Source organism: Coturnix japonica, chromosome 1 (genome assembly GCF_001577835.2).
Source record: "Coturnix japonica isolate 7356 chromosome 1, Coturnix japonica 2.1, whole genome shotgun sequence".
In the NCBI taxonomy this organism is placed as follows: domain Eukaryota; kingdom Metazoa; phylum Chordata; class Aves; order Galliformes; family Phasianidae; genus Coturnix; species Coturnix japonica.
In genome coordinates, this window is record NC_029516.1 from 131,284,110 (window position 1) to 131,310,127 (window position 26,018).

The 26,018-nt window shown below is 37.5% G+C and overlaps 1 protein-coding gene across 3 annotated transcripts in view; it reads left to right on the top strand.

The window, feature by feature from the left end:
* Positions 1-541: 541 nt before the first annotated feature.
* Positions 542-26,018, top strand: part of UGGT2 (UDP-glucose glycoprotein glucosyltransferase 2) — a 66,307-nt gene continuing 40,830 nt past the window's right edge. For 2 of the 3 annotated variants that reach the window (XM_015851550.2, XM_015851551.2), the window contains exons 1-10: positions 543-748; positions 1,711-1,793; positions 8,522-8,652; positions 9,414-9,526; positions 13,158-13,332; positions 14,973-15,069; positions 16,213-16,297; positions 18,878-18,978; positions 20,762-20,861; positions 23,946-24,006. In XM_015851550.2, the coding sequence (XP_015707036.1) occupies positions 597-748; positions 1,711-1,793; positions 8,522-8,652; positions 9,414-9,526; positions 13,158-13,332; positions 14,973-15,069; positions 16,213-16,297; positions 18,878-18,978; positions 20,762-20,861; positions 23,946-24,006 (1,098 nt within the window). In that variant the 5' untranslated portion in view covers positions 543-596. Of the gene's footprint in view, positions 749-1,710; positions 1,794-8,521; positions 8,653-9,413; positions 9,527-13,157; positions 13,333-14,972; positions 15,070-16,212; positions 16,298-18,877; positions 18,979-20,761; positions 20,862-23,945; positions 24,007-26,018 lie in introns of all 3 variants that reach the window. The other variant, XM_032442037.1, reaches the window with a different exon arrangement.

Sequence of the window (26,018 nt, forward strand, 5' to 3'; positions counted from 1 at the left end):
CTCAGAGACCTGCTCTGAGCAGGAGGTTGGATGAGATAGGGCACCTGACAAAACAATAACTCTAAATTGTTGATAATACTGATAATATTGTTGAGATAAACGTGTTGGGAAAGAGATTTTGTGTCCAATGGAGGCCTCTGCATTTAAGTGGAAAGGATCTTTCTTTCATGATTTAGCCGGGAAGTATTGCTAATGGTTGGACTAGATGATCTTCTAGGTCTTTTCCAACCTTGATAATTTTGTGATTTTTCTCTTTTTCTGCCTATCTTTCCCTCAATAAACCCAACACAGCCCCCGCCTCATGAAGGAGCCGCTACCAACACTCCAATGCGCGCGCAGAGACACCTCCCCACAGCGAGCCGCTACTCCGCGCATGCGCACACAACACAGAGCCGCGTGTCAAAGCCTAAGTATGTACAACTCCACTGTATTTATATGGCGTCTGCCCGTGATTGGCCTGTAGAATGACCAATAGTCCGATAGATAGCTCACAGGGCAGCCAATAGGAGTGCAGCATTGGCTAAGTGGGCGGGGCTTGCTCCGGGCAGCGGGAGCTGTGTGGGTGGTGACTGTGTGAGTGTGCTTGGCGCTGCCTTATGGCTGCCTCTCCAGTCTCGCTTCTTCTCGCCCTTCTGCTCCTCCTGCGGTTGTGGCCGTGTCCCTGCTATGGGGACCCGGCCTCTAACCCGGCCGTGACGGCCCGGCTGGCGGCGAAATGGCCGGCGACCCCATTGCTGCTGGAGGCGAGGTGCGTGCAGCCCCCGCCGCCCTCCTCGGGGGAAGGGAGCGGCGTTTGCTGCCCAGGCCGGGGGTCGGGTGGGAGACTGGGGAGGGGGGGGAGGGGCATTCAGTGGTTCTATGATTCTCTGGTGTTGATCTCGCTCAACTTATGGGAATGCATTAATGAAGATGAGCTGCTGTAGTAAATCACGCCTTCAGGAAGCGTACTGCTCATTTACAATCATAAATTAAAAGTATTGAAGCCTTAATGCTTTCCAGCTTTAGAAGTTCGTGGCTCCTGAGCCTGTTTGTTTTACAAAATCTATTGCTTATTTAATGTCAACGTGCTTCATGCTGTATGGAGGACTCCCACAAAAGGGGGAACTGCAAGCTCCTGTGATCAAAGAAGTGGCAAGGTTCCAAAGTAAACATGAGAAAACAGTGCACTCGTGATAGCAACAGCTGATGTTTCCTTAAGAAAGACTAAAGAAGTGTTACCATTAAGTGTAAAAACTGTATTCAGAATAAAGCAAATTCAGTCTTTTTCAATTATAATGAACAACCCGTCTTTGAAAGTGTTTGAGAGGTTGTGACCTCCCTTCTTTATCAAAGTAAACACTGTAATGGATAATAGTCTGTGATTGAATTAAAAATGTAACCCAACGCTGTGTTCTTGTTTGTATATGTAGCTGCTATTTAATAAAAGTTTCTATTCTCAACTGGTTTCCGTATACAACAGTATATTGGTAAGCAAATGGAAAAAATAAAGAGAGAACACGTGTTTATTGGTAGTCTCTTTACTTTTCAGCTCTGATGGTAAAGTTTGGTTTGGTAGTATTTTGTTCAAAATTTAACCAAAATGTACCAGGTATTAAGTGCTCCATTCTTGCTGGGTCTTTGTTGTTACTTCAAAACAGCAGAGGATTTTTACTATGGTATGTCTTTGAAGAAATTCAACCTATGGACAATTCATTTTTATTTTTTGAACAGTGAATTTATTGCAGAAGATGGTAATGAGAAGTTTTGGCAGTTCTTGGAAACTGTACGAGAATTAACAGTTTATAAGCAAGGAGGTAAGTTGAACAGCATGCTAGTTTTAATAAATTGCCTTTCTGTCCTTTATGAGAATCAAGCTAACACATTAGCTACTTGCAGTCAGGTAAAGCCTGTCTCTTCCGTGACTTCTTGTTAAACAGTTTTCTTTCAGAAAGTTTCAGCTTATTTTCTCCCAGAGAAAATATTCTCCACCTGCAGGGCTGTTTTAAAAACAAGGAAGACAAGATGGACTGAGCTGCTTTTACAGCGTGGAACAGAAATGCTAAGATTAAATACACCTCCCCTCTGATACGATTCAGCAAGAGTTTATAGGAATATTCAGAATTAATGTGTTGTGGAAGGAGTATGTTTGAAGAGGAGAGAATCACACAAATGGCTAAAATGAGAGTGATAGTTAAAGGAAAAAAGGAAGAAAACGCAGACATATTAAGTAATTCTTGGTGATGTAGAGACTGTATTAACAATTATGTTTGTGTTTTAGAATAATATTGGTGGCAAAACATAATGAAATACTTTCTGTGATGACAGAATATTAAGTTGCTAGAAGTTCTGAGATAAAATCAACTGAAAAAGGAAGGTGAGCCATCTCCAAAAATATCTTAGGGAGTAGCTTAGTAGAAAGGGCAAGAACTAATAACAAAAAATGTTTTAACATGTTACTTGGTATTAAACCTACTTGTAAGTTTAATAGATGAACAAGGCAAAAAAGCTTCTGAACAAGTTAAGTTTGTTTCATTCGTTCTTTATTTCAAAATAGTAGCATTCTTTAAGGCAAGGGGATGTGCCACTAGAAGAAGCTATATTATATTTTTATATATATATATATATATATATATATAATATATATATATGTATATATAAATTGAATGTTAACGTAAGTAATCAGAAGATGGAAAGTAGGAAAATCATGTCAGCAACGTGAGATGATGGAAATTAATCCCTATCATGCTCAGAATATAATATATTGCAGGGAAATAGAACTCAAGGAACGTCACGTCTCTGCAAGTATGACTGAATACAAGTCAAAAAGTTTGTTGTGTCCCTGTGGGTAAGTCTCTGAGAGCATTGTGCTTAGCAATGCCCAAAGAAGCGATACTTAGGAAATTGGTGGAAACGGAACAGAGACCAACACGGTGAACAACATTTGCTTGCTTATGATTGCATGGAGCATTTTTGTGTTGAGTAGAACATGATGTTCTGCTCTATTTTCTCACTGCTTCCGTTGCATACCCTTCTTTTTTTTTTTTTTCAGAAAGGGTCTAGTAGAAGCAGATGATGTACAAAGAATTGTGATTATAGGTGTGGAATATAAACTGGAAGGACAAAAAAAAAAAAAAGTTGTGTGAGCTAATGAAAACTTGAGGATAGTCTGAGGTAAAGGATATAAACAAAACCAGAGAACAACTGAGAACAGTAAGCCTGAGTGGTGAGTGCTGTGTGGAGCTTTCTGTGTAGGACTGTGAGGATATGGAAAATGGAATAAAGCTCAGTCTGATTTGTATCTGTCTACTACTGGCATTTGTTAATGCTATGTACCATGGCTAACTGCTTAACGTCTTTATCAAAGCTCTGGGTAGTGTCTTGCATTACAGCTGCCGCAGGGTTGTGAGTGGTACAGAACTGGGATGAATCAAGAAGCTGGCAAGCTAGAGAGATGGGCCAGGAGAAAGATCTGAAAGTTCAGCATTAAAGACACTTGAAGGATTCCTGCATGTGGGCTGGAATAACTTCAGCAACAGGATAAGAGTGGCAGTGGCTGAGTGGAAAGCAGTTCTTGAGAAACAGAGCTGTATATTCTTGCCAGCAGTGAGTTTCATTGCACCATTAGGCCCGTGAAGACCAGTTTCCTACTGAGTTGCTTGAGTGTAGCAAGCAAGTTGAGAAAAGTGATTGTTTCACTGTGGCACTTGCAAGACTGCTTCTGTAGTACTAGGCCAGTTTGGTGCTCTCCATTACAAGAAAGACTCTGGCAAAGGATAAGGTCATCATAGCACTTGGGGAACTGAAGCAGACTTGTGAGGAAAGTCTGTGAACTGGTTTGTATTCAGCATGAAGGAGAGAAGAGTAAGGACAGATCTTATATCTTCAACTGCCTGATAGCATGATGTACTGAAGATAGAGACAGACCCTTCATGAAGATCTGCAATAAAATGAATCAATGGGCAAAAGGTGAAATGTGGAAATTCTGGTTAGAGATTGGGAGAAATGTTTATGCTGTGGGTGTGAGTAAGCAAGTGGACTGTTGTACAGTTCATGTTGTATATTCACCGTCTTGGGAGGTACTCAGAACTCTGTGCTCAAGGCCCAGAGCACCTATATCTAGCATTAAAATTGGATCTCCCCTAAGCAGAAGTTTAGATAGGATGACTTCTAGAAGTCACTTCTAGATTTCTTTTTTTTTTTCTTCTTTTCTTGAAATGAGTAGTTAAGGTACAGTTGATATTATGTGAGTGGTAGGTAGAAAAGATTGATTGAAGTGAGTGACGATCTTTATGATATGAACAGTTGGTAAGATGGATAACAGGGTGATTTCAAACAAAAAAAAGAAATCTTAGAAGGTTAAGAAATTCTAGATTTGAAGTAGGAAAAACGTATGTGGAATTTGGTATAACATTTTGTAGGGTTAGTGTGAATGTTATAGCGCTTTCTTTAATAATGACTCAAATCAACTTGGACGTGAGTGAGCATATGTGCTATGAAAAATATCTGAAAGGGTAATGATGAGATACGCCCTGTTAAATTACAGTGAGATCTTCAGGTAACATGGACAACAATCTGTATAGTTACTATGAAACACATTTGGCTCTGGGCTTGTGGAAAGTTTTGAACTGAATTTGCTGCTATTTTGGTCTGTATGTAAGTTATAAAGAACACTAAGATTTAATAATTTAATTGTAAAGAGAAGCACTGTTAGAAAATAATGAGCCTACACTTTAAACTTGCTGCTGATTTTATATCTCAGAAAGTTAATTTAAGAACATGGAGTGAAGGTAAGTAGTCAGTTACCTGCTGACAAACAGTAACTGGAGTGTTTATTGTCTTCCTAAGTGATTTAGTTCATATGTTATCAACTCCCTCACAAATACTGAAAAACACCCAAAGCCAACTACAATAACAACACAGATGAAACAAAAAGCCCCACATATGCTAATAAGGAAACTCTTTTCTCCAGTAGAATAGAACAATATATTCCACATAAACAGCAATAATGCAAATTGTCTTTTGCAGATACAGACAGTTTATCAGTACACGCTTTATTAGACCAACATTATTCAAAACAGATTGAGTGTTTTTATGCCCATACCAATCACGCAGAGGAAATAATACAGTCTCACAGGCATGGTACTTTTCTGTAATAATCATGCAATAAAATAAACTTCTATTTATACTGGCATCTGGCTTGAATTTATGGCAGTTCAACTGGCTGATGACTGCTTGAACTGCTGTAATCTGGGCACTCTTAATTCCCTGATGGGTCTGTAGGTACAAATACACATATATATATGCATTTGGAACAATCTCCATACTCTCATACTTCAAACCAATAAGCCTGTCACCCATTGGTCTTCTGACTTTATTACATTTCTTATGTTTGCTCACCCTGCTTCCTGTGCCACAGTACTTTCAATTCTGTGAAGCACCAGCATCTTTTCAGATTAATTTTGGGGTGCATATTTTTACTTGGCCTGAGGTCATAAAGAGCTCTGATAAAGACCTTTGCTTCCCTTTTGTGACCATCCTGGTCTTTTCCCTTTTGTTACGTTATATTTAATCTACCTGTAATGTGAGATACAGCTGTAGTCTGTGAACATAAAATGTAGATAGATGTTAACTATTGGCTTACTTGTTATCTGCTTCAGTCCTTGTTGTAGTCAGTTTGGCTGCAGGAGCTTAGAGAGCTATTCAGCTGGCAAATTCAGACATCTCTAGAGTGAGCTAAATAGCTTTTCATGTTTTGTTGACTGCTAAACTATATTGACTAGAATGGCAGTTTACAGATGGTACATATGAAGGCTTGTGCGTTTACATTTGGATGTTTCAGACCCGGAGCTGTATCCCTATCATTGCCATCCCACTTATTTTTTAATCAGCTTTGTTAATGAATTTAATGGCTCTGTGCTACCATGCAACGCTTTACAGCCAAAACATCTGTTTCTCTGTGATTCCTCCTAACATCCTAGAAATTTATTATAGCTTCTACTTTTCAGCATAGAGTATGTTGTTAACAGTGTGCCTGAAGGGCAGGCAGTTGTCATGTTTCAAGGAGCAAATACTATATGAAAATAGTTTGAAGCATATAATAATCTTAGAAAAAGATGTTTTTGCATGTTCATATTGCTGTTGGTGTGGATTGATTTAACGTGCTGAAACTTAAAGAGGTGCAACTGTAGCCTGAATGAGGCCAGCAATGTTAGTGTAAGTAGAAATAGCCCAGTTAATTTCAAGTTTGATGGAAATGATAGTAATTAAAATTACCATAATCCCCCTGTTAGACAGGAACAGTGAAAGACTCAGCTGTCTACAGAGTAAAATGATGTTTTCTGCTATTTTGATATCAGAATAATGAACGATCGACTGTTGCCACATTTCTTCTTCTCCAAGTTTTGTTGTGGATTTTTTTCCTTCATCTTCCAGGTTATTTTTTATTGATTTTTTTTTATTTATTTTTACCTCCCTCTCAAGAGAGTCTTTTCATGAGAACTTGCTCAGAAGTTTATTCACATGTAGAGTTGGGTGCAGTTAACAGACCAAAACTGACCTGCAGGTTGTGGTATGTGGCTCGGACTATGGCAAAGAAGCATCATTTTGATAACTGCAGTCATTATCTAATGCAAGTGTTTCTGAGATCTACTGCATCTGAGTTGGGTAAAATGAGACATGTAAGGTCGTGAGGGGTCATTTTCAGACTGTAAAAATCCCACTGGGGCGATAATCCCTTTTGCGCAGAAAGAGCACCTTTAGAATACAAGAACACAGGTAGATTTAAGCTGGGCAGTGAGAGTGGTTTCTCCCATCAGTTCACTTTCCCTTGATGTAATTTTTCAACTTCTTAGGAAAATACTGTAATTACACACACAGAAGATCCTTAATTGCTGCAGGTACAGCTGGTATTTAGTCATGTAAGTAAAATACATTCTGGTTACTTAGATTTTTTTTACCACTATGTCTGTTTTGCATTGGCCTGTGCATCTTTCATCTGTTCTTCAGTAGAAGACCAACCTCTGGAACAGGGATTATGCGCAATGTGTGTTAGGGTAACAGCTTTGGTTCTCTGACTTTGTGTTTTGTGTTCAAAAATACATTGCCCTGTATAACGCATTCAGACCAGTTCAAATTTTGATGCATGTTATTTCTTAAATTCTTTACGACAACACTGTTTTGTTTTATTTTTTTTTTTTTCACAGCTTGTTAAAAAGTACTACAGCTTCTTCTAATTAGGTTTCTTTGCCTTGTGCCTGAAGAGAGCATGAGACTATTCATGTGTAGCCCAGAAAGCCAACCCTACTCAGCTGTATTAGAAGAGGGTTGGTTATCAGGGTGAGGGAGGTGATTGATCCCCTTTGCTCTGCCTTTATGTGGCCCCATCAGTAGTTTTGCCTTCAGCCCTGGGGTTCCCAACATAAGAAGTATGTGAAGCTCTTGGAGTGGGTCCGTAGGAGGGCCACAGGAATGATCAGAGGGCTGGAGCAGATCTGCTATGGAGAGAGGCTGAGGGCTGGGCTAGATCAGCCTGGAGAAGGAAGGCTCTGGGGAGGCCTTCCAGTACCTGAAGGGTACCTACAGGAAAGCTGGAGAGGGATTCTTTATCAGGGAATGTAATGATAGGACAAGGGGTAATGACTTTAAACTGAAAGAGGGTATGTGTGTTGCAGTGCTGGCACAGGCTGCCCAGAGAAGCTGTGAGTGTCTCTTCCCTGGAGGCATCCAAGACTAGGTTGCATGGGGCACTGGATAGCCTGACCTAGTAGGAAGCGTCCTTGCCCACAGGCAGGAGGTTGGAACTGGATGATCTTTGGGGTCCTTTCCATCCCGAATCCATCTGTGATTCTATAATATTCCACTTCCAGAAGAAAGAAATTACTGATTTCTAGCCACAGTTCCTTATTATAACTTCTGTGGTTCCCAGACAGCGCTCACCTTCCTTTTTTACTTGGAGTCCTAATTTTGGCCTTGAGAAGGCAAGATTGTTTGAGGATTGCTAGGACTGGAATCCACATCCCTCCTCATAATCTTGTTTATCATATATTTCTAGGAAAGAAATATGATGTGAGAATAGACTAAAGGATATTACCTTCAGAAGAGCTTTATTAATATAAGCTGTGTGGTTTGAATGTTCCATAACTAAATATGAGAAAATAATTTGAAAATAATGCTCATTACATGTAAATAACCTTCACATTTTGCATTGGAAGTAGAAGCTTGAAAAATAGAAAGAAATGAATAAGCTCTACTCAGTGCTTTCCATATATAAGTCTGCTGAGCAGTATTATTGTCTTGAATGGATTTGTATATTGCTGAAAATGCTTTAGTTTTTAACTGGTGCTATTCTGCTCACTTCTGGTTTATTTGTGTTATGTTAGGTCTTTAGAATTGGTAGTAAAATCAACAGTTGTCAGTGGACAACATTGAAGACTTAAGTGCCTGTCAGTGCTTAAAGAATATTTGCCTATTACTCTGCATGGATAGAGATGTCATGCAGTTGGAAACTAAATACTAAAAATTTGTTGGTTTTTTTCTTCAACAGATACGGAGTATTCGTATTACAATTTAATCTTGAAGAAAGCAGGACAATTTTTATCCAATTTCCAAATCAATCTGTTGAAGTTTGCACTTTCCATACGGGCGTATTCTCCAACCGTTCAGATGTTTCAGCAGGTATATTCAAGGAATATATTCTCCCATACATTTGGTGAATGATTTATGTGCTGTTTTGGCTTCAGAGTAAATCAGTTTCATTATTGCAATTCAGTAATATACATGCTGGTGGTTTTTTGCAATCAAATCTGATCTGTATTATAAAAGGCACAATATTATGTTTTATGAGCTGGTTTTATTGTGCAGAATAAATATTTCTGCTTAATTGTATGAATAGCTTTACTTCCAGGGTAATTTTTTTTTTAATTGTTCTTTCTTAAAATTCAAGTGGTTTTATTTGATTCTTTGTTTTTACATTGTTTTAAATACTGTAATGGGAATTCAGACATTTCCCAAAGTGGGAGATTTCCTACAGATGCAAGACATTTAGATCTGTAATTTAGTGGACTTCTCATCTCTTCCATTATGTTAATATTTCAGAATTTGAAATACAGAGTAGTCAAATATTGACAGTAACTAAAATTAAAAATGCCTTTGAGTGCAGTCTGTGATATCAGCCTATGGAGGACATTTCTGAGCCCCATCATTACAGAACATAACTATACTTGTATTTTCTGGAATATGACCACATTTGATAGCCTGCATCTCACAAAGTTTGGTCTAGGTCTTTTAATATTTTCCATTACTGTTTTCACATGTACACAACTTTGAACGGGCTTAATTAGAAACACAACTCAATGACAGCTGTTATTTTAATCAGAGGGATATGAGTTTAAGTGCAATCAAAGTATTCTGGTTAAGTATAATTGTTGAAATATTAGATTGCAGCTGATGAACCTCCACCAGAAGGCTGCAGCGCATTTGTGGTTATCCATGAGAAGCACACCTGTAAGACTAATGAAATTAAAAAGCTTCTGAAGAAGGCTAATAAGAGGTAAATGTCATGATCTTGTTTTAAGAGAAAGAAATGCATCCCTAAAAGCCAAAATGCATTATAGCAGTTCTGCTTGAAATAGTTTGGGATTTTACATGCTGTACATTTGATATTAACAACATTTGATATTAACAACCCCATAAATCAGTACTTACTGCCTATTTAAAATACACATTATTCCAAAGGAATTACTTCTGGTTCTGGAATATTTTAAATGCTCAGTGTTGCGGAAATTCATTAAATACGCATCAAAATACACTTTTAAAATAAAACAAAGAGCTTTGCTCCTCTAACTGCAGGAATATTTTTGATTTTTTTCCTCTTTTTGTTGGTGTGAGATAGTCAAGTTTACAGTGCGCAAACATACTGTTCCATGCTTCAGAGTCAGTGCTTCTACCAGCGGACACGTTTATGTAGTTGTTGTCAATGTATTTGAGAGTTTCTGAACTGTAGGAGTGAAAGATGAATCTATGTAAGCTGGCATAACTTTTCTTAACCTGTGCACCACTCAAAACTCTGTAGGTTTTGTCCAGTGGAAACTAGCACTGCTCCATAATGAGTTGCAGACATGAAATAATGTAGAACCTATTCAAGTAAATAAATAATAATGAAAGCAAAATGTTTACCAAAACAGAAAACAATTGTATTTTTTCAAGATGTAGGTGTATGTAGGTGTGGTTTTATTTTTCTTTCTGCAGTGGTCAAAGTCATCATACTCTCAGTCCATACTCTCAGCTACTTCATGGAGGTTTGAACCTGAAAGATGATGTAGTGAGCCATAATTCTTGGAGTTTGATTTTGACCAAATGTAAACTGTGGAAAAAGAAAGAAAAGATTACCACAGTGTCTGAGTGTACTGTTCTTTGCATTGCAACCTTTATGGCTGCAGGGACAAAATCTTATTGAACTTCCTCTCTTTTTATCTAGCCCAGAAACAGATGAATCACTCAAATATTTAGAGTTCCCAAAGCTAAACTTTTAAGAAAAAATGTTCCCCTCCAAGTAGTTTCCTCTATTGTTTCCAGTTACGCTCTGGGTAGTAAATGCTCAGTCATTAGTGCTGGAGACTTAGAGCCTAAGTGATATAGAAAGGGCTGTGCTCCTCCTCTGCCTTTTCTGTGTGGTGTACGTAATGACATATGGGACAGTGTACTGTCTTGCTGTTGGTTCCTCTAACTCAGTTATTCTTTTTCTCTGTGGCTTTTAGGACAAGTAGTCCTTTGGTTTTATTGATGTATGCTTCTCCCTTTTGAACTCCTCCTATTTTGAACTATTTTCCCTTGTGCTTTTTGTTGTTTTTTGGTCTTTTGTCCGTCCTGACTCTTTCAGTTAAGCCAGGCTTAAGCAAGGTTTTCAGTTATACTTTTAAGTTCCCTGTATGGAATGGGAACCTGGAGAAATACTTTGTTTTATAGGTATTGTAGTTTCAAGCCTCAGTGAAAGAAATAAGAGCTTGCAGCATTATTTTGTGCAGATCCATCAGCTCAGTCTGATGTCTAGGAGGGCTCAGGCACTTTGGACTGAGGAGAGCCCAAAAGGATAAGGTCCACATGTCAAGATCAAGGCTTTGTTTCAGCCCTTCCTTTATGCAGCATCCACCGTGATTTGTTTCAGTTATGTTCCAGTGGGCTGTGTGGCTCTAATAGAAACTATTCTGTGAAGATGCAATGGGCTGCTCAACGGCCTTGAATGTTTCAAAGAAAAATCTTCAGTGATAAAATGATTAGAATTGCGTATCTTGAAAACAACACTACGATTTCTGGGGCATTTTCATCCGAGAGCAGAAATATCTGACGAGAGTCATGCATGCTACTTTGGCAACTATCTGTACAGGGATGTCATTGGCCGTAGTACCCTAGTAGCTGGTTAATAGGTGCCAGAACACACATCCATGTATTATTTTATCATTTTTACCTGCTGATCTTCTGTTCCTTACCTTTCTGGCAGCATTCTCATGAGAGACTCTTTTAGCAAGAAATTAATTAGCTTATAGCAGTAAAAGAATCAATTCTTCATTGCTGTTCAGTTTCAAAGAGAAACAGAATGAAGGTTTATCTTGGATTTACGGAATTCATTAGTTCCAAAATCGCAGGTCATTACAGTAGCCCTGTGCTGTGTTATTTTACTCAGTGATTAAGTTTTTAGTGAAGCTTGGTCACTGTAATGTGGAATGCATTCTTTGAGACTGTTGGCACTCAGGACTGCTGTGACAGCTGTTGGTATTTTTTGAGACCAAGGATTATTCATCTCTTCTGCCTAGGTGACTGGGTGTAGGAAAGAGAACCTCCTTTGATTTAGGCTTTTGGCGCCCTATGAATGACTGTGGCAGATGTAGTATCTCTGGGTGTTGGAAGGAAGTTTTTGAAGTCACATCACTATTTTTGCTTTCACTGGGACAAATCTGGATCTGTTCTTGAACAGAGCTTACTTATTCAATTGTTTCAGATTTTCTTATGGCACCTACTTTGTATTTCCTGTCCTGTGATAAGCAGGGGAAAGCTTACCTGACACTTCTGCAACATATGGCTGCATGCTCCCAAGTTTATTCTAAAGCCAGGCTCCTTCTTTGGTCTCTGCCTTGCAAATGTTGTCTCGTACTGCACACCTACCAAGCTTACATAGGATGTCAAGGCCATGAGCAGCTTGGTACAGATTGACGCTGCTTTGAGTGAGGAATTGAAGCAGATGACCTCCAAAGATCCCTTCCAATGTAAATTATTATCCTGTGATTTTATAAGGAAGATGTTCCTAAGCTTTGCAGCACAGAAACTGTGGCATGTGGAGCTCTTCTCAGGCCTTACAAGTATGATTTTTGAATGAGTGTGTAGCTTCAGTGCACACATTTGTGCAGAATATGTTGGGTTAGAATTTCTTGGGTTGCCTTGGGAAGGTTTGGAGAGGGTTTATTGATTTTTCCAGTGTGACTGTACAAAAGCAACTTCGGGAAAAAAAGTGCTAATCAATATTTAGCACCTTGAGAACATTACTTAATTGTATCACCTGTTACTTTCCCACTACTTAAAAGATATTTGCAGTCATCTAAGAAAATATTTAATTTATTGCAGGTACAAAAGCATAACTTTTCTGCAGTCATGGCATTGAATGAGGAGGGAAGGTGGGCAATCAAAATTAGCAAAATTACTAAATTTAAAAAAGCTTGATGGTATAAGCGATAACCTCACTTAGTTTCCATGTGTGTTAGCAGCTTTCTTGAACTTGGCTGAATTTCCTTCTGCTGTTTTGTTACTCACTGATTGCTCAGTGTATCTCTAATAGATCTAATGTCATTTCAATTAAAATGTTCTTGCTGTAAGCAATTATTGCCCCGAATGCCGATGCTGTGCTTTTCATTTTGCTCTCTGTGTTGCAATTTGATAAAATACATTAAAGTACTTATAGTTTATGCTGATTTTTCAGTTTTTGAGACTTTACTTTGAAAAGTGGTGTTTTAAGTTCGTTTGTGAGCAACTGTGATTATTTTGAAATGGTTTTATGTAGCTCGTTCTTTTCTAGTGTGTAAGAGTATAAGCTTATCATATAATCGTTTTTCAGTTTTGAAGCAGAAAAACTGCCACTGTTTTTATTTCTCTTCTGAATACGTAATTACACAATTATTTGTTTCTCAAATCAGACCCAGGCCGTATCTTTTTAAAGGAGATCACAAATACCCAACTCTCAAAGAGGATGGCCCGGTTGTTGTTCTTTATGCAGAAATGGGTACTAAAGACTTCGTTAAATTCCACAAAATTTTGTCTGAGAAGGCTCAAAAGGAGGAAATTGTTTATGTTCTCCGGCATTATGTTCAGGTATGCAATTCAAGTAAATGTTGATTCAGTAAGCTGTTAACATTCTATCTCTGTTTTTCTTGTTTTGTTCTGTGTTTTATGCTTTATACATTTGTTTTTGTATATGCCTGAATTATGTGTACTACACATACAAGTTCTAATTTAGAGTCATAGAATTGTAGTCACCAAGATTGGAAAAAACCTCTGAGATCACCCAGTCCAGCCATCCACCTACCATCAATATTGCCAACTAAACCATGTCCCTCAGTACAACACCTGTATGATTACTGAGCACCTCCAGGGGCAGTGACTCCACCACCTCCATTCCTGCCCATTCCAGCACTTGGCCACTCTCTTGGAGAAGAGACTATTTCCTAACATCCAAACTGAATCTCCCCCTTGCACAACTTGAGGCCCATTCTCTCTAGTCCTATTGCTAGTAACATGGTAGAAGATACTGACCTCCAGTTCTCTACAACCTCCCTTTCAGATAGTTGCAGTTTGCTGTAGAAATTTTCAGGATGAAAACAGACAGTACAGCTATGAAGCCGGGAAAGAAATGATAATATTATCAGTCTTTTTCTCTAATCTCTTTCTGGTTATATTTCTGGGGTTTGTACATTGTATGTGGATCTTAGGTGAACCTTGGTGCAGAAGGCAGAACAAATGAGTTACAAGATTTAGTAAAATGGGAGCTAGAGTAGAAAATCAAGCTGAAAAATGAAATAATCAATTACATATAATTTTATGATTTCACATGTTCATTACAGTACAGCAGCATGAGAGTCAATGACGTTACTCAGTTTCGACATTTGTATTCCTCAGTGTCAGTATTTTAAAAACCATGTTTCTGAATGTCTTCCCTGTCTTACTCTTAACACAGAAACAAGACAAAACTAATACCAGTACATGGAACTATACCATCTCCTTGTGTTGATTCTCAGAAGGTTTTTGTAATTTATATTCAAAGTACGGCTTTCAAATGGTGCAACTAATACAAAAATAATCTGTAGCACTGAGATGTTGCTGCAATTTATGCCGGCCAGGCATTTCATGGAAATGAGATCTGTGGTTTGCAGATTACTTACAGAATTGTTTGCTCACAATAATGAAATAGAGAATCTGAGGAAGCCAAACTTAAATTCTAAGATGTATAGGACTGTAGTTTTCGCTTAACTTTTGTTTCTTTTATGCACCTGCAATACTCACAGTCTCCTTATTCTGACCTGTCTATGCAAGGTGGTCTCCCAAAATGCGTCTTTGTCTTCTTTGCAGCACTTTCCCTCTCTGTAAGACTGCCCTTCCCTTTTCCTCCTTCCCCACAACTTCCCCTTTGTGTTTTTTGGTTCCCACTGAGGCTGGTTCATTTTTCATTAAATGCCCAGAGAAGGGGGTGTTAAAAGAAGAGAGACAGTCTTTCTGCTGTCTTTTATTATTGTTATTATTGTTGTTGTTGTTGTTATTATTGTTGTTATTATTATTACTATTGTTGTTATTATTGTTGTTGTTGTTGTTATTATTATTATTATTATTTGCCGGAACCATAAAGTGAAAGGTGAACTGTCATAACATTTTAAAGTTACAGTTCATTGTTAATTTTCTGTGCAGATGGTTTTTTTAAGCTGTGTTTTTTGTTCTGTTAAAATAATATCATCAAACAGAAACCACACTCCAGAAAAATGTATTTATCCGGATATGGTGTAGAACTTGCAATAAAGAGCACGGAATACAAAGCAGTAGATGACACACAGGTTAAAGGTATGCTGTGTTTTATTGGCTTTTTGTTTGTTTGTTTGTTTGTTTTCATTTACGGTATTCTATCAGAGATACTATTAAAATATGCTGTCATTTGTGGCTATAAAGTCAGTAGTCTTTTGAAGGTTGTACTTAATTTATTTTTCTTAGAATCACAGAATTGCTCAGGTTGGAAAAGACCATCAAGTCCAACCGCAACCTGAACATGCTACCATGCATAGTGAAGGCTCACACATTAAGGCATTAAAAGACATGGAAGCACTGTAGACAGCAGTGCTTAGGATACAGTTCATTTCTTAACCTACAATTACTGTTATCTGTTGCTGTACTTCAAAGCGTACCCCATTCGTTTTCTTTTCAATTGCTGTAAAACTGTTTTACCTTTGATCTTCTATTATTTTGTGCCTGTTGGTATCTCTGATGAGGCAATTACCACAGTGTTTTGGGTTTGATTATTTTTCCTAAACTAGTTCTGATTTTTCTAATTTCTAAAATAATTTCTCATTCTTCTGCAGGAAGGCTGGGCCGTAGAATGTAGTACTACTGTATCTTATTGTGTGTTGAAACGAGACATACACCAGTGAAAACTATAGCTATAGCATTCTGACAAAGAGAAATTACTTTGTGTGGAGATCTGCAAGACTTAAAGAAAGTTACAGTTACCTCTCTTTTGTCAGGACTATGGTTTGATAACCTTTGAGCCTCTTCAGAAATGGATTAACTGTGGAAGCAAACTGTTCTCTGGCTTGAGTCCAATGTTGGGGATTCAAGGACTCTAAAGTCAAGGATTTTTGGAAAAATCTGCTATTGGTTGTCTGATAGGAATTGTACCTTTCCACTCAATCAAACTGAGAAATGACTTCTATGGGAATTAAACCATTCAACCATAGCAGTTTATGTTGAGATTCTAAACATTAGAAGAATTAAATTTAAAAAAAAATAATTTGAATATTGGTAGGTACTGTAAAGTGATTCATTCTGGTGCCAAAGATATGAATGCAAGGATATAAATCTAATTGAAATTGCATCTGGGGGTGACAGCTTTCTGATTGCATGTTTCTGTTAACAGTCTTATAATTAGCAAGAATTATACATTAGACTACTTAAGTAACTTTCTTGTTTTGTATTGCATATGTGTGTGTTCAGTAACAAATGAAACCAAAAAGGAGGAAGATGAGGAGGAGGAGGAAGAAGAAGGTGATGTTCAAGGATTTCTCTTTGGCAAATTAAAGTGAGTTGTCATAAGTTATAATGAAACTCTTGCATTTGTTTCTGGAACATAAACCAAAACCATATGTGTATATATATATATATATAAATGTGTGTGTGTGTGTGTGTTTGTGTGCATGTGTGTGTATGTATAAATATATATAAGAAGGGAAATCTGTGTTGAAAATGCTTTTATCCTCCGCGGCTGAGAATTCTGGTTAATTCATTTTTGTACGTCTTGTGAGTGTAAAGATGCAGTCATTGTTTAGTCTACTCGTTTCAATTTATTGCTTTTAGCCTTCTAATTTTCTTCAAATGTATGCAATAAACTATTTTCAAAGGCAGAAATTCCCTCTGAGTTACAACATCTTAGGTAGCGCTGTGAAAAAATTGGTGTGTTTTCAAAGCGGATGGTCATTAATATCTTGGGCTTGAGGGATGATATATTTGTTTGTTAATTTATGTTCTGCTCTTGCAGGAACTTCTGTTTCCAAGTTGCAGTCTGTTAGTCCAATTGATAGGTGAAATTGGATGCTACTCTCCTTTTGAGATCTGTGGGTTACTTCTGGTCATTCATTGATTGATTTATTTCATGATTGCAACCATCAAAAGTGCTTCCCTTTTCCTGAGCCTGGGTTGTGGGTCTTCTTTAGTGTCATTTTCTCTTATCTTTTAAAGCAAAAAGTAAACCTGTAGATATTCTCACCAAACTGTATGGCTTCCCAGAGTTTTGATCCGCTGAATTCTTGAGAGCCCATCCCTACTACAGTTTTTAAGATAAACACACTGAGATAGAAGTGCAAGCTTCCTTATCACTTCTTCCATCTGTAGAGACCTTTTGCAGCAGGTTAAATCAGATACTTATGGCATATTTTTATCTGAGCTATTTTCTTCCTGGGTTGCGCTAGATTTAGCTATACTTAGGTTCTTCATGTTGCACTGTAGCCAGTTTGTGAAGCTGTCAGATAATTACTCAGAAACCAGTGTTTCTAGAATCTTAATTTTTCCCTTTTTATACTGGAGATGAAAGAGATGTGATAAGAATCTTTAGATTGTCCTTTAGTTATAGCTATGCCAAAGCTTATTCTTTTCTTAGCTGTGAAACAGTTGTCTTTCTAGGATGTTGTAACTTCTGTTTTTAGCAACTTTTTGCTTCTTGTTCTATAATCTCATAGAAAAGCCTTGAGAAATTTAAAGGAGATTGTTTGCCATTGGAGAATGTCTTATCACAGACTGAAGTTTTGCTTTCAAAGCTTCTTTGCCCAACTGTGTTTTAGAAAAAAGATGATAGAATCATAGAATGACCAAGGCTGAAAAAGACCTTCAAGATCATCCAGTCCAACTATCCACGAATCACCAATATTTCCCTGCTAAACCGTGTCACTCAGTACAACATCTAGATGTTTCTTGAACCCCTCCAGGACTGGTGACTCCACCACCTCCCTGGGAAGCCCATTCCAGAGCCTCATCACTCTTTTGGAGAAGTTTTTCCTAATGTCCAACTTGAATCTCTCCTGGTGTGACTTGAGGTCATTCCCTCTAGTCCAAAGGATAGTTACATGAGTGAAGAGGCCAATCCCCAACTCACAACAACCTCTCTTATGAAATTGTAGAGAGCAGTAAGGTCACCCCTGAGCCTCCTCTTCTCCAGACTAAATCCCATCTCCCTCAGCCAATCCTCATAAGACTTGTACTCCAGACCCCTCACAGCTTCGTTGCCCTTCTCTAGACACATTCCAGGACCTCAGTGTCTTTCTTGTAGTGAGGGGCCCAAAACTCAATACAGTACTTGAGGTTTGTCCTCACCAGTGCTGAGTACAGCAGGATGGATGACCTCCCTGCTCCTGCTGGTAACACTATTTCAGATACAAGCCAGGATGTCACTGACCTTCTTGGCCTCCTGGGCACAGTGCTGGCTCATGTTTAGGCAAGTAGTGATCAATACCCCTCAGTCCGTTTCTTCTGCACGGTCTTCCAGCCACTCTGCCCCAAGCCTGTAGCATTGTCTGGGGTTGTGGCCAAAGTACAGGACCTGGCACTTGGTCTTGTTGAACTTCATCCCATTGGTCTCAGCCCATCTATCCAACCTGTCCAGATCCCTCTGTAGGGCCTTCCTACCACCAGGCAGATTGACACTTCTTCCCAAAGTAGTGTCATCTGCAAACTTACTGAGGGTGCACTCATCCGGATCATCAGTAAAGTTACTGAACAGAAAAGACCCCAAGACTAATCCTGTGGATCACCACTCATGACCAATCACCAGCTGGATTTATCTGCATTCACCAGATAGCCAGGCTTTTGGGCAACTGTGCTTGTCTTCAGGTCTGACTAGTGACTTGTGTGCTTGATTTTGGCAGTGATGTTAATTTATTAAAGACATTCTCTTTCCTGGCATTCTCATTCTCTACAGCCACTAGCTTGCATATGTGTTTCATGGGTAATATAACAAGCTGTGTGTTACTGCACAGTTCTGGTTGATTTTAGAGTTAATATACCATTAGCCATGTGTTATGTAGTTAACTGTACAGTTTCCTGCAGTAGATGGATAAGACGCTGATGGATATGATTAATTTTATCTTCATATTAAAATGTTTTGGTATAGACAATTGCATCCTGACCTGAAAAATAATCTGAAAGAGTTTAAGAAACATCTAATTGAAACTACAAACAGCACGGAACCATTAAAGGTTTGGGAATTACAAGGTATGTAGCAGTTTTCTATATTAGTGCAATGCTGTCCATTTTCCTTTGTTATGTTTATGTGCCAGTATTCTAATAAAAATTTTTGAAAAGAAGCATATAGTTTCATTAAAAACAGTACTACGTCAGGTATTTTAAAAGAGCATATTACTTCTTATGCTAGCATTATGTGCTAGAAATTGGAGGAATATTGAATTCATTTTATGTGATGGAGAACCATAACTAGATGTATTGATTTTAAACGCAGAAATGAAATTGCAGTTTTCTGCCGGATGTGTTATCTCAAATATTAAATTTACTTTCAGCTTTGATCTCTTTAGTGTCTACCTTTAAAACCAAGTATGAGGTCTCTGTTTAGTGGTTGTCTTTTCTATGGTGATTCTGTATAAACAGAAATGCTGTTTACTCAGTGCTGCATTCCAGCCAGCCAGCTCATACAGGTAGTGAAATTATTCAAGCTGGGAAGCTGTTTGCTCAGTGCCAGAAAAATTGGTACTGACTTGTGATGAGGACACTCAGGACCTTTTCAGTTGAGGTCTTCATCTCTTTCTTTGTATAATGCATTGATGTTTTTCATCTTGACGTGATTGTTATCTCTAGTTCATTCTCAGTAGCTAATGATACTAGCTGTGTAAGTGGCTCAGCTACTCTCTGGTTTCTTTGATTAAGCCTCCCAGTAAGAATTTAACCAAATTCAACCAAAACTCCTCAGCTGTCAGGCAAGCTTCCATTAAGAAGCGACCCTAAACACCATTCAAGAATCTGATTTAAGATCCATGTGTTTTAGATGAGTAATTAGATTGGCTATTCATAGTGAAAAATGATGCACAGAGTATCAGTGTGATATTCCCTTTAATAACTCATTCTTTTATCTGTGTGAGCACCCTCTTGATCTCTAGTGCTTCATTAGCTTTCAAAGCATACTTTGAGATCTAATTTAAGCTCCGATTCATCTTTTCCCCAAGGTGCCCTACACTGCTCTCTCATCTGTGCTGAGTGACAAAACAAGTGCCTGACAAGAGAAAACCAAGAAAGTATAAAGACATACCTGCTTTCCTCAAGGGGATCTGAGTAGTTGTGCTCTAAGGTGTTCAACATTAGACGGAAAAGATTAGTAATGTTGAAGGATTATGCAAGGTTTCAAGTACACATCCCCAGTGCGCAGCAGATGAGGCATCACTACCTGTAGTAGCAATAACAACTCGGTATTGCTCCACTTGGTCACAGCTAATGTGGCTGTTGAAAGCGATCTGGAATGCTTTTGAAAACAGTGATCTTGTTATTGGAGATACTGTTATAAAATTAAGAAATTTCTAGTTAAGTGTCCATCTCTCAAACTCACCTTCTCATCCCACTCAGGTGTAGCTTATATCAGACTAATTTAGAATGCAATCAGAATCAATTCTTACTTCTTAGACTTACTGTATCAGTTCCCTGTGAAGCCCCGGAGTTATAAAAATCTTTCTCTTAGCTGCAGTGGGTTGATCCATATATACATTTGAACATGACACATTTATAGTACTGATGTAATACCATGGGTTGTCTGCTGTCTTATTTCAGTATGTTTTTGTAAAACTTGGAAATTGCATTTATACTTTGCTCAAGATGCCCAAACAGAAGTCGTTTGGGAAGCCCTGATTTTGGTTCTTTCAGCTTCTTAAATGCCTGTATTTTTAACTTTATCTTGTAAAAAGTCTAATTGAAACATCAGAAAAAAGAAAGTGTGTCTATGGGAAGGTTTTCTAATTGTAGACAGTATTGATATTACCAGTGATCTTTTTCCCAGATCTTAGCTTTCAAGCAGCTGCTCGAATTATGTCTGCCCCTGCTTATGATGCCTTAAAGGTGATGAAAGACATAGCTCAGAACTTCCCAATAAGAGCCAGGTATGATACTTCAGCTTGTTTTTCAAATACTGTTTTTATGTTTGTTTTTGAATTTAATAACAGTAATTCCAATTTATACCCACATTCTGCAGTCAGGTATTCATGTTTTACAGCTTACTAGATGCATTCTAGACAGTTTCATTGAGTAGATAATAACTCCTGGGAGAGTTCATGATTGGTCTCTTAAATGTTTTCCATCTACTGCATGACATATCCTGTAGGCATCCTAATCCTTCATGCACTCGTGGTTGAAGGCCTAGTCCTGGCTTTTACTGGAATTACATTTTCACAGGTGCAAATTCTGTTTAATTAATAGCAGATTTGCTTGCACTAAGAGTAGGCAAAATTCTGTTCATTTCATAGCTCAACCCACACTAAGTACAACATTATTAATTAGATATGATCCTGGCTTCTGTATGTTAGAGATTTGTCTTCAATTACAGATTAGTCAACAGAAGATAAAGGTAAATAGATTGATAACAATTTCCTCTGTACTAATATTAAAGATTGCCCTTCCTGCAAGACAGTTGTACTGCAAATGAGAAATGTTTTTCTCTACATTTAATAAGTTCTTCACATAATTGTATCAGCACTGTTCGCTTGTAGGACTGAATTAAAGATGATGCTAAATATGGTTTTTAACTCAGCGTGCTTTCACATTTTATGGCTCTTGTTTAACTATCGTGTAATGTTTCAATGTCATCTCTGATTTTCCGTTAGCAAAAATCTACACTGTAATGGAAGTAAAATAAGTTTCTAAATGCCTGAAACATAATGATTGCAAAATGGTAAGGTAAGAGTTCACACTTAGATTAGCAACTAGAAAATGCAGCTTTTCGTTACAAAGAAGTGGAAATGTACATAATGTTGAACTTCAAGGTCAGTTCTATTCTTTGAAGTACTGGAGAGAAGACAGTTTGAAGTGGTCTAGATGGCATTCAGGTCACTGATTTCAAAAGCCATAAACTGTTATATCCCCCTCCAACTCCCATTGTCTGTTTGTGGCACCGCAGAACAATTTACCTACTCTTTAGCCATTTTATTTCTGTTTTTCTGGGGAAAGGTGTAAGACTTAAACCTACTAAAGGGGGAGTTGCAGTTCCTGCCCTGTATAATTTACTGTTTTCTTTAATTTGAAATTTTACAAATATTTAAACAATTTTAAAAGTTAGTAGGTCTCTGTTGACAATCTTAAATCAGAGGGGTACTATCTAAAAAGAGTGCCCAAAAATTATTTTACTTTCCACATAGATTAGGTATGAAATTGGCCATTCTTTCATTATGCTAATTTTGGCTTGAAAATGGTGTATAAAAATTTTAGAACTATAGTTATGAAAATAAAAGTTCAATATTATACGTTCCTTAAAAATTGAAGGATTCTCTAGGCCATAAAAATTAATCTGCCGTCCCTTGGAAGTTTCTTCCACTTTCTATTTTATAACCTGCATTTCTGTGTCTGCTGATTTTACAAAATATCATCGTATGTGAGCAGTCTAATAATTGATACATCTCATGTTGATGTTTTGATAAGATTTTATAAGATAGTTTACAGCTTTGATTTGTTATTTATGTCCCAAAAATATCTGTTATTCAAGAATACGGTAACAGGAATTTAAGTACTCATAGGTTTCTTCCTATATTCATAAGCAATAATCACAAGCAAGGAGTCATTAATCTCACCCTCCACTGACTACTAATACTGATTTATCTGATGAGTTCTGACTGTTCTGTAGCACTGTCTTTGATAGCACAGTTTGAGTTACACCTTTCCTATTTTGGCCAATTTTAAGATAACTATGGGCTTGTATAAATACAGTTCCTTCTTGACCCTCTACTGCTTTTTCATCTCATGTTCCAGAAGGGATTCGTGGTAACAAAAAGAATGTACCAGAATATTTACAGGGGGTCAGGGGAAAAGGAACTTAAATAGAGAAGGCTAAGCTGTGATGAGTTCCGTAATACTTGCAAACAAAACTTGGAAATCACACTGTTTGCTCTTAACAAGTCTCTTTGATCACTTGATTTTTTGTTTGAAGTAAACACTGATCTTAAGTGTTATTTCTGATATACTGTAAAGAATATACAGAATTTTTTAACAAGATTTATTTTTGGTTTTTGGAGAGAGTGGAATTAAGGGTTTGTATTATTAAAATAATTGTTCTATTACAGTGAGTATTGAAGTTGACTTAGTTCTTAATTCTGTTTGGTTACCCTTCAGATTTAGAATAACTTCAATTTTTCTTTAAGCCCCATCCAGATTGTCTAAACCATACAGTTACATACAATTTTAGTGTGTGGGGGGTCAGGGGGAGAATATGTAGTCAACAGAGTAGTTATTTTAGCTCTTATTAGGGGATTCACATTTAGGTTAATATGGCTTGGGGCTTCTTGTAATCTGGTGAGATTAATTCTACTCTGGGTATGCTTCACCCTACCCTAATAGTGATAAACTTGTACATTGTGGCAGATGAAAGTAAAACAATATCGAAAGGTAAATAAGATAAAAAAGGGGATTATCTCTTAGAAGTGGAATGGCTAAGAAAACTAAATTTTCAACGGCTTGCAAATACTCAACATGTTCTTAATCAATAAATCTCTTTTCTAATCTCTCAGCTAATTTTAAGGAAGTCGTTCCTTGCGTATGTTTTTGCAAAAGAAAGGGCAAAGCATCAGATCATGTCCTTGGCCACCTGTGCTCTAACATTGATTAGCGAAGAGTTGTTAACATAAAATATACAAATACGACATTTATTTAGGTAATATTTTAGATGATCCGACAACTTACTTTTTTATAGCATACATACAGATTTCCGGATAGGTAAGAGGAAAGACTGAGAGTTGTATAAAAAGAACTAATAATATTACCTCAACAAAACAGCATAAATTTGAAACTTAGGTTAACTAGAGTAACACAGGAGAACATATTTGTTTTGAAAATAAAGCATAAGACTGTGCATTGAGACATTCTGTCTCAATTATAGCATTTTTCAATTCAGTACATTAAATATGATATTAAAATAATTTTGCATGAATGTAGTTCTAAAAATAAAATGTTTGAGTGTTGCTGGTATTTTATTTTTACAGATCATTGACCAGAGTGCCTGTCGACAAGCAAATGAGAAATGAAATAGAAGAAAATCAGAAGGTTTGCTTTTATTTCTTCTAGTACCCATTTGAGTTACTATTGCATTGCTGCGTTTGGACATTTGTATGAGTGCAGCAAATTTCACATGGTTTCTTTCAGAGCAGAAAAGTTACCATAATTTACTACATAAATAATATTGAAATTCTCAATTCATTTTTATTTTTCTTTCTGCTGCTCTTGGTACTTTTGCCTTTCCCCCTTTTTGCTTAGCAGAATTAGGCAAGAATAAACAATGTTTTATGGAGTTCTGTGTTCAGTCTTTCATTGTATGCTATGATGTTAATCTTCTCTAGCACTTGGTCTTGAATCTAGGTATGCCATTTTTGTTACAGTCAGGGCATGCCAGTTCTGAGCTTTCCACGTTCCTGGACTCATGTATACAGCTCTTCTGTAGGGTATATTGAACATCATCTGTAATAAATGGTGGATTTATTTTCATCCTTGCTGTGCTGCATCTTTTGTTTGTTGTAGCACACAAAGAGTCATTTATGTGTTTTGACTGATCTGAGGTCAATGCTAAGGTGCTACTTGGTTTTTCTGTCTCAGTATGGAGTTTGGATGTGTTGTTTCAAATTCATTATTGGGCAATAGCCATCATGCTTTTAGATTTGGTCTCATGAACTGACAGGTTGTCATCGTTTTGTTTTTAAAGAATCTTGTAAAGACCTGGTTGTTTTTGTATCACCAGGCCACCAAACCAAACGTCATCCTTGACTGGATGGCATATCCATGTACTTAATCTTTCTTTAGTGTTTATTACCCAGTTTTTAGTTGACATTGCTATTGACTTGACAACAGTTGTTAAGCCTTGTGTACTCAAGTAGCAGACATTTCTACAAGTGCCTGTTTCCTGTCAAAGAGGGAGAGTGGTGAACAAACCTTGTAACTAGTTTTGAACAGTCTGATCTCTCGTTATGTGCCAGTTAAGTTCTGAGTAGGGAACATTCTGCTGATTTTCAGGCTGTGACTTTTGTTGGTCAGAGCGTGTGTTTTTGTATGATGTTAACACTCACCAGCCAGTACAGTGATGGAGTTCATTTCTTACTTAAGGCAATCTGGAACTTTTGTAGCTTCCTCTTTTGCGACTTTTTCACCTACTTGGGCCCTTCACCTTTCTTGTGCCCAAGGTGCTTTTTTGATTCTTGGATAGATGATGCATTTCAGTGTTTTCTCAACAACTTCTTAAGCAAGAACTACTTCTCTACCCCAAAAATGCAGAAAAATTAAGCATATATCAGGAATTAAAATGGATATTACTACTAAATATGAGGACTAGGCAAGCAACTAAGATTTTATTTGGAAAGTAGATTACTAAACTAAGACACATCTGTATCAATATCTAAAATCATAACACTGATGGTGTAGTCAGTGCACATGGAAAACAATTCAGCTCACTCAGTGGTTGTTTTGTGGGTGTGACTGAGTTGCCTACACTTGGATTTCTGATGTCATTTGAGATGCCACAGGGCATCTGAGGTAGCCACACAGGTCCGGTGATCACGATATGGGGACCTTTCTCCATGACCTGTACTTTCCAGACTGAAAGCTTCATCTTGAGACCTTGTAGTGTCTCAAATGACATTGGAAATCTTTGTAGTTGGCTATGTGAATCACTTTTATGATTCCATAGACTGAATTTGAATACATTAACTGTAGCAGAGTCTTAGGCACTTAAGTTTATGTTTCATATTACATCCTACTTGAGACTGCAGGTCTTTACACAGCTAAAAACTAAAATATGTTGAATAAAAGTAGGGAAACTTCCTGAACACTGCACAATAAATTGGTATGTGCATTCTTGAACTGTAGTACATCCATCTAGCAGCAGGAGAGATATGATCTCCTGCTGTGAGTAACTGAATGATTCCCTCTCAAGATAATGAAAGTTGAATAGTAAATGTAATGGGAGAAAATAAAGGTATTAAAAGTTGAAAGGCATATGATGATTTAGATGTAATTAGTTAATATCTAACTAAGAAATAGACAAAGAACTGACATATATATTATATATA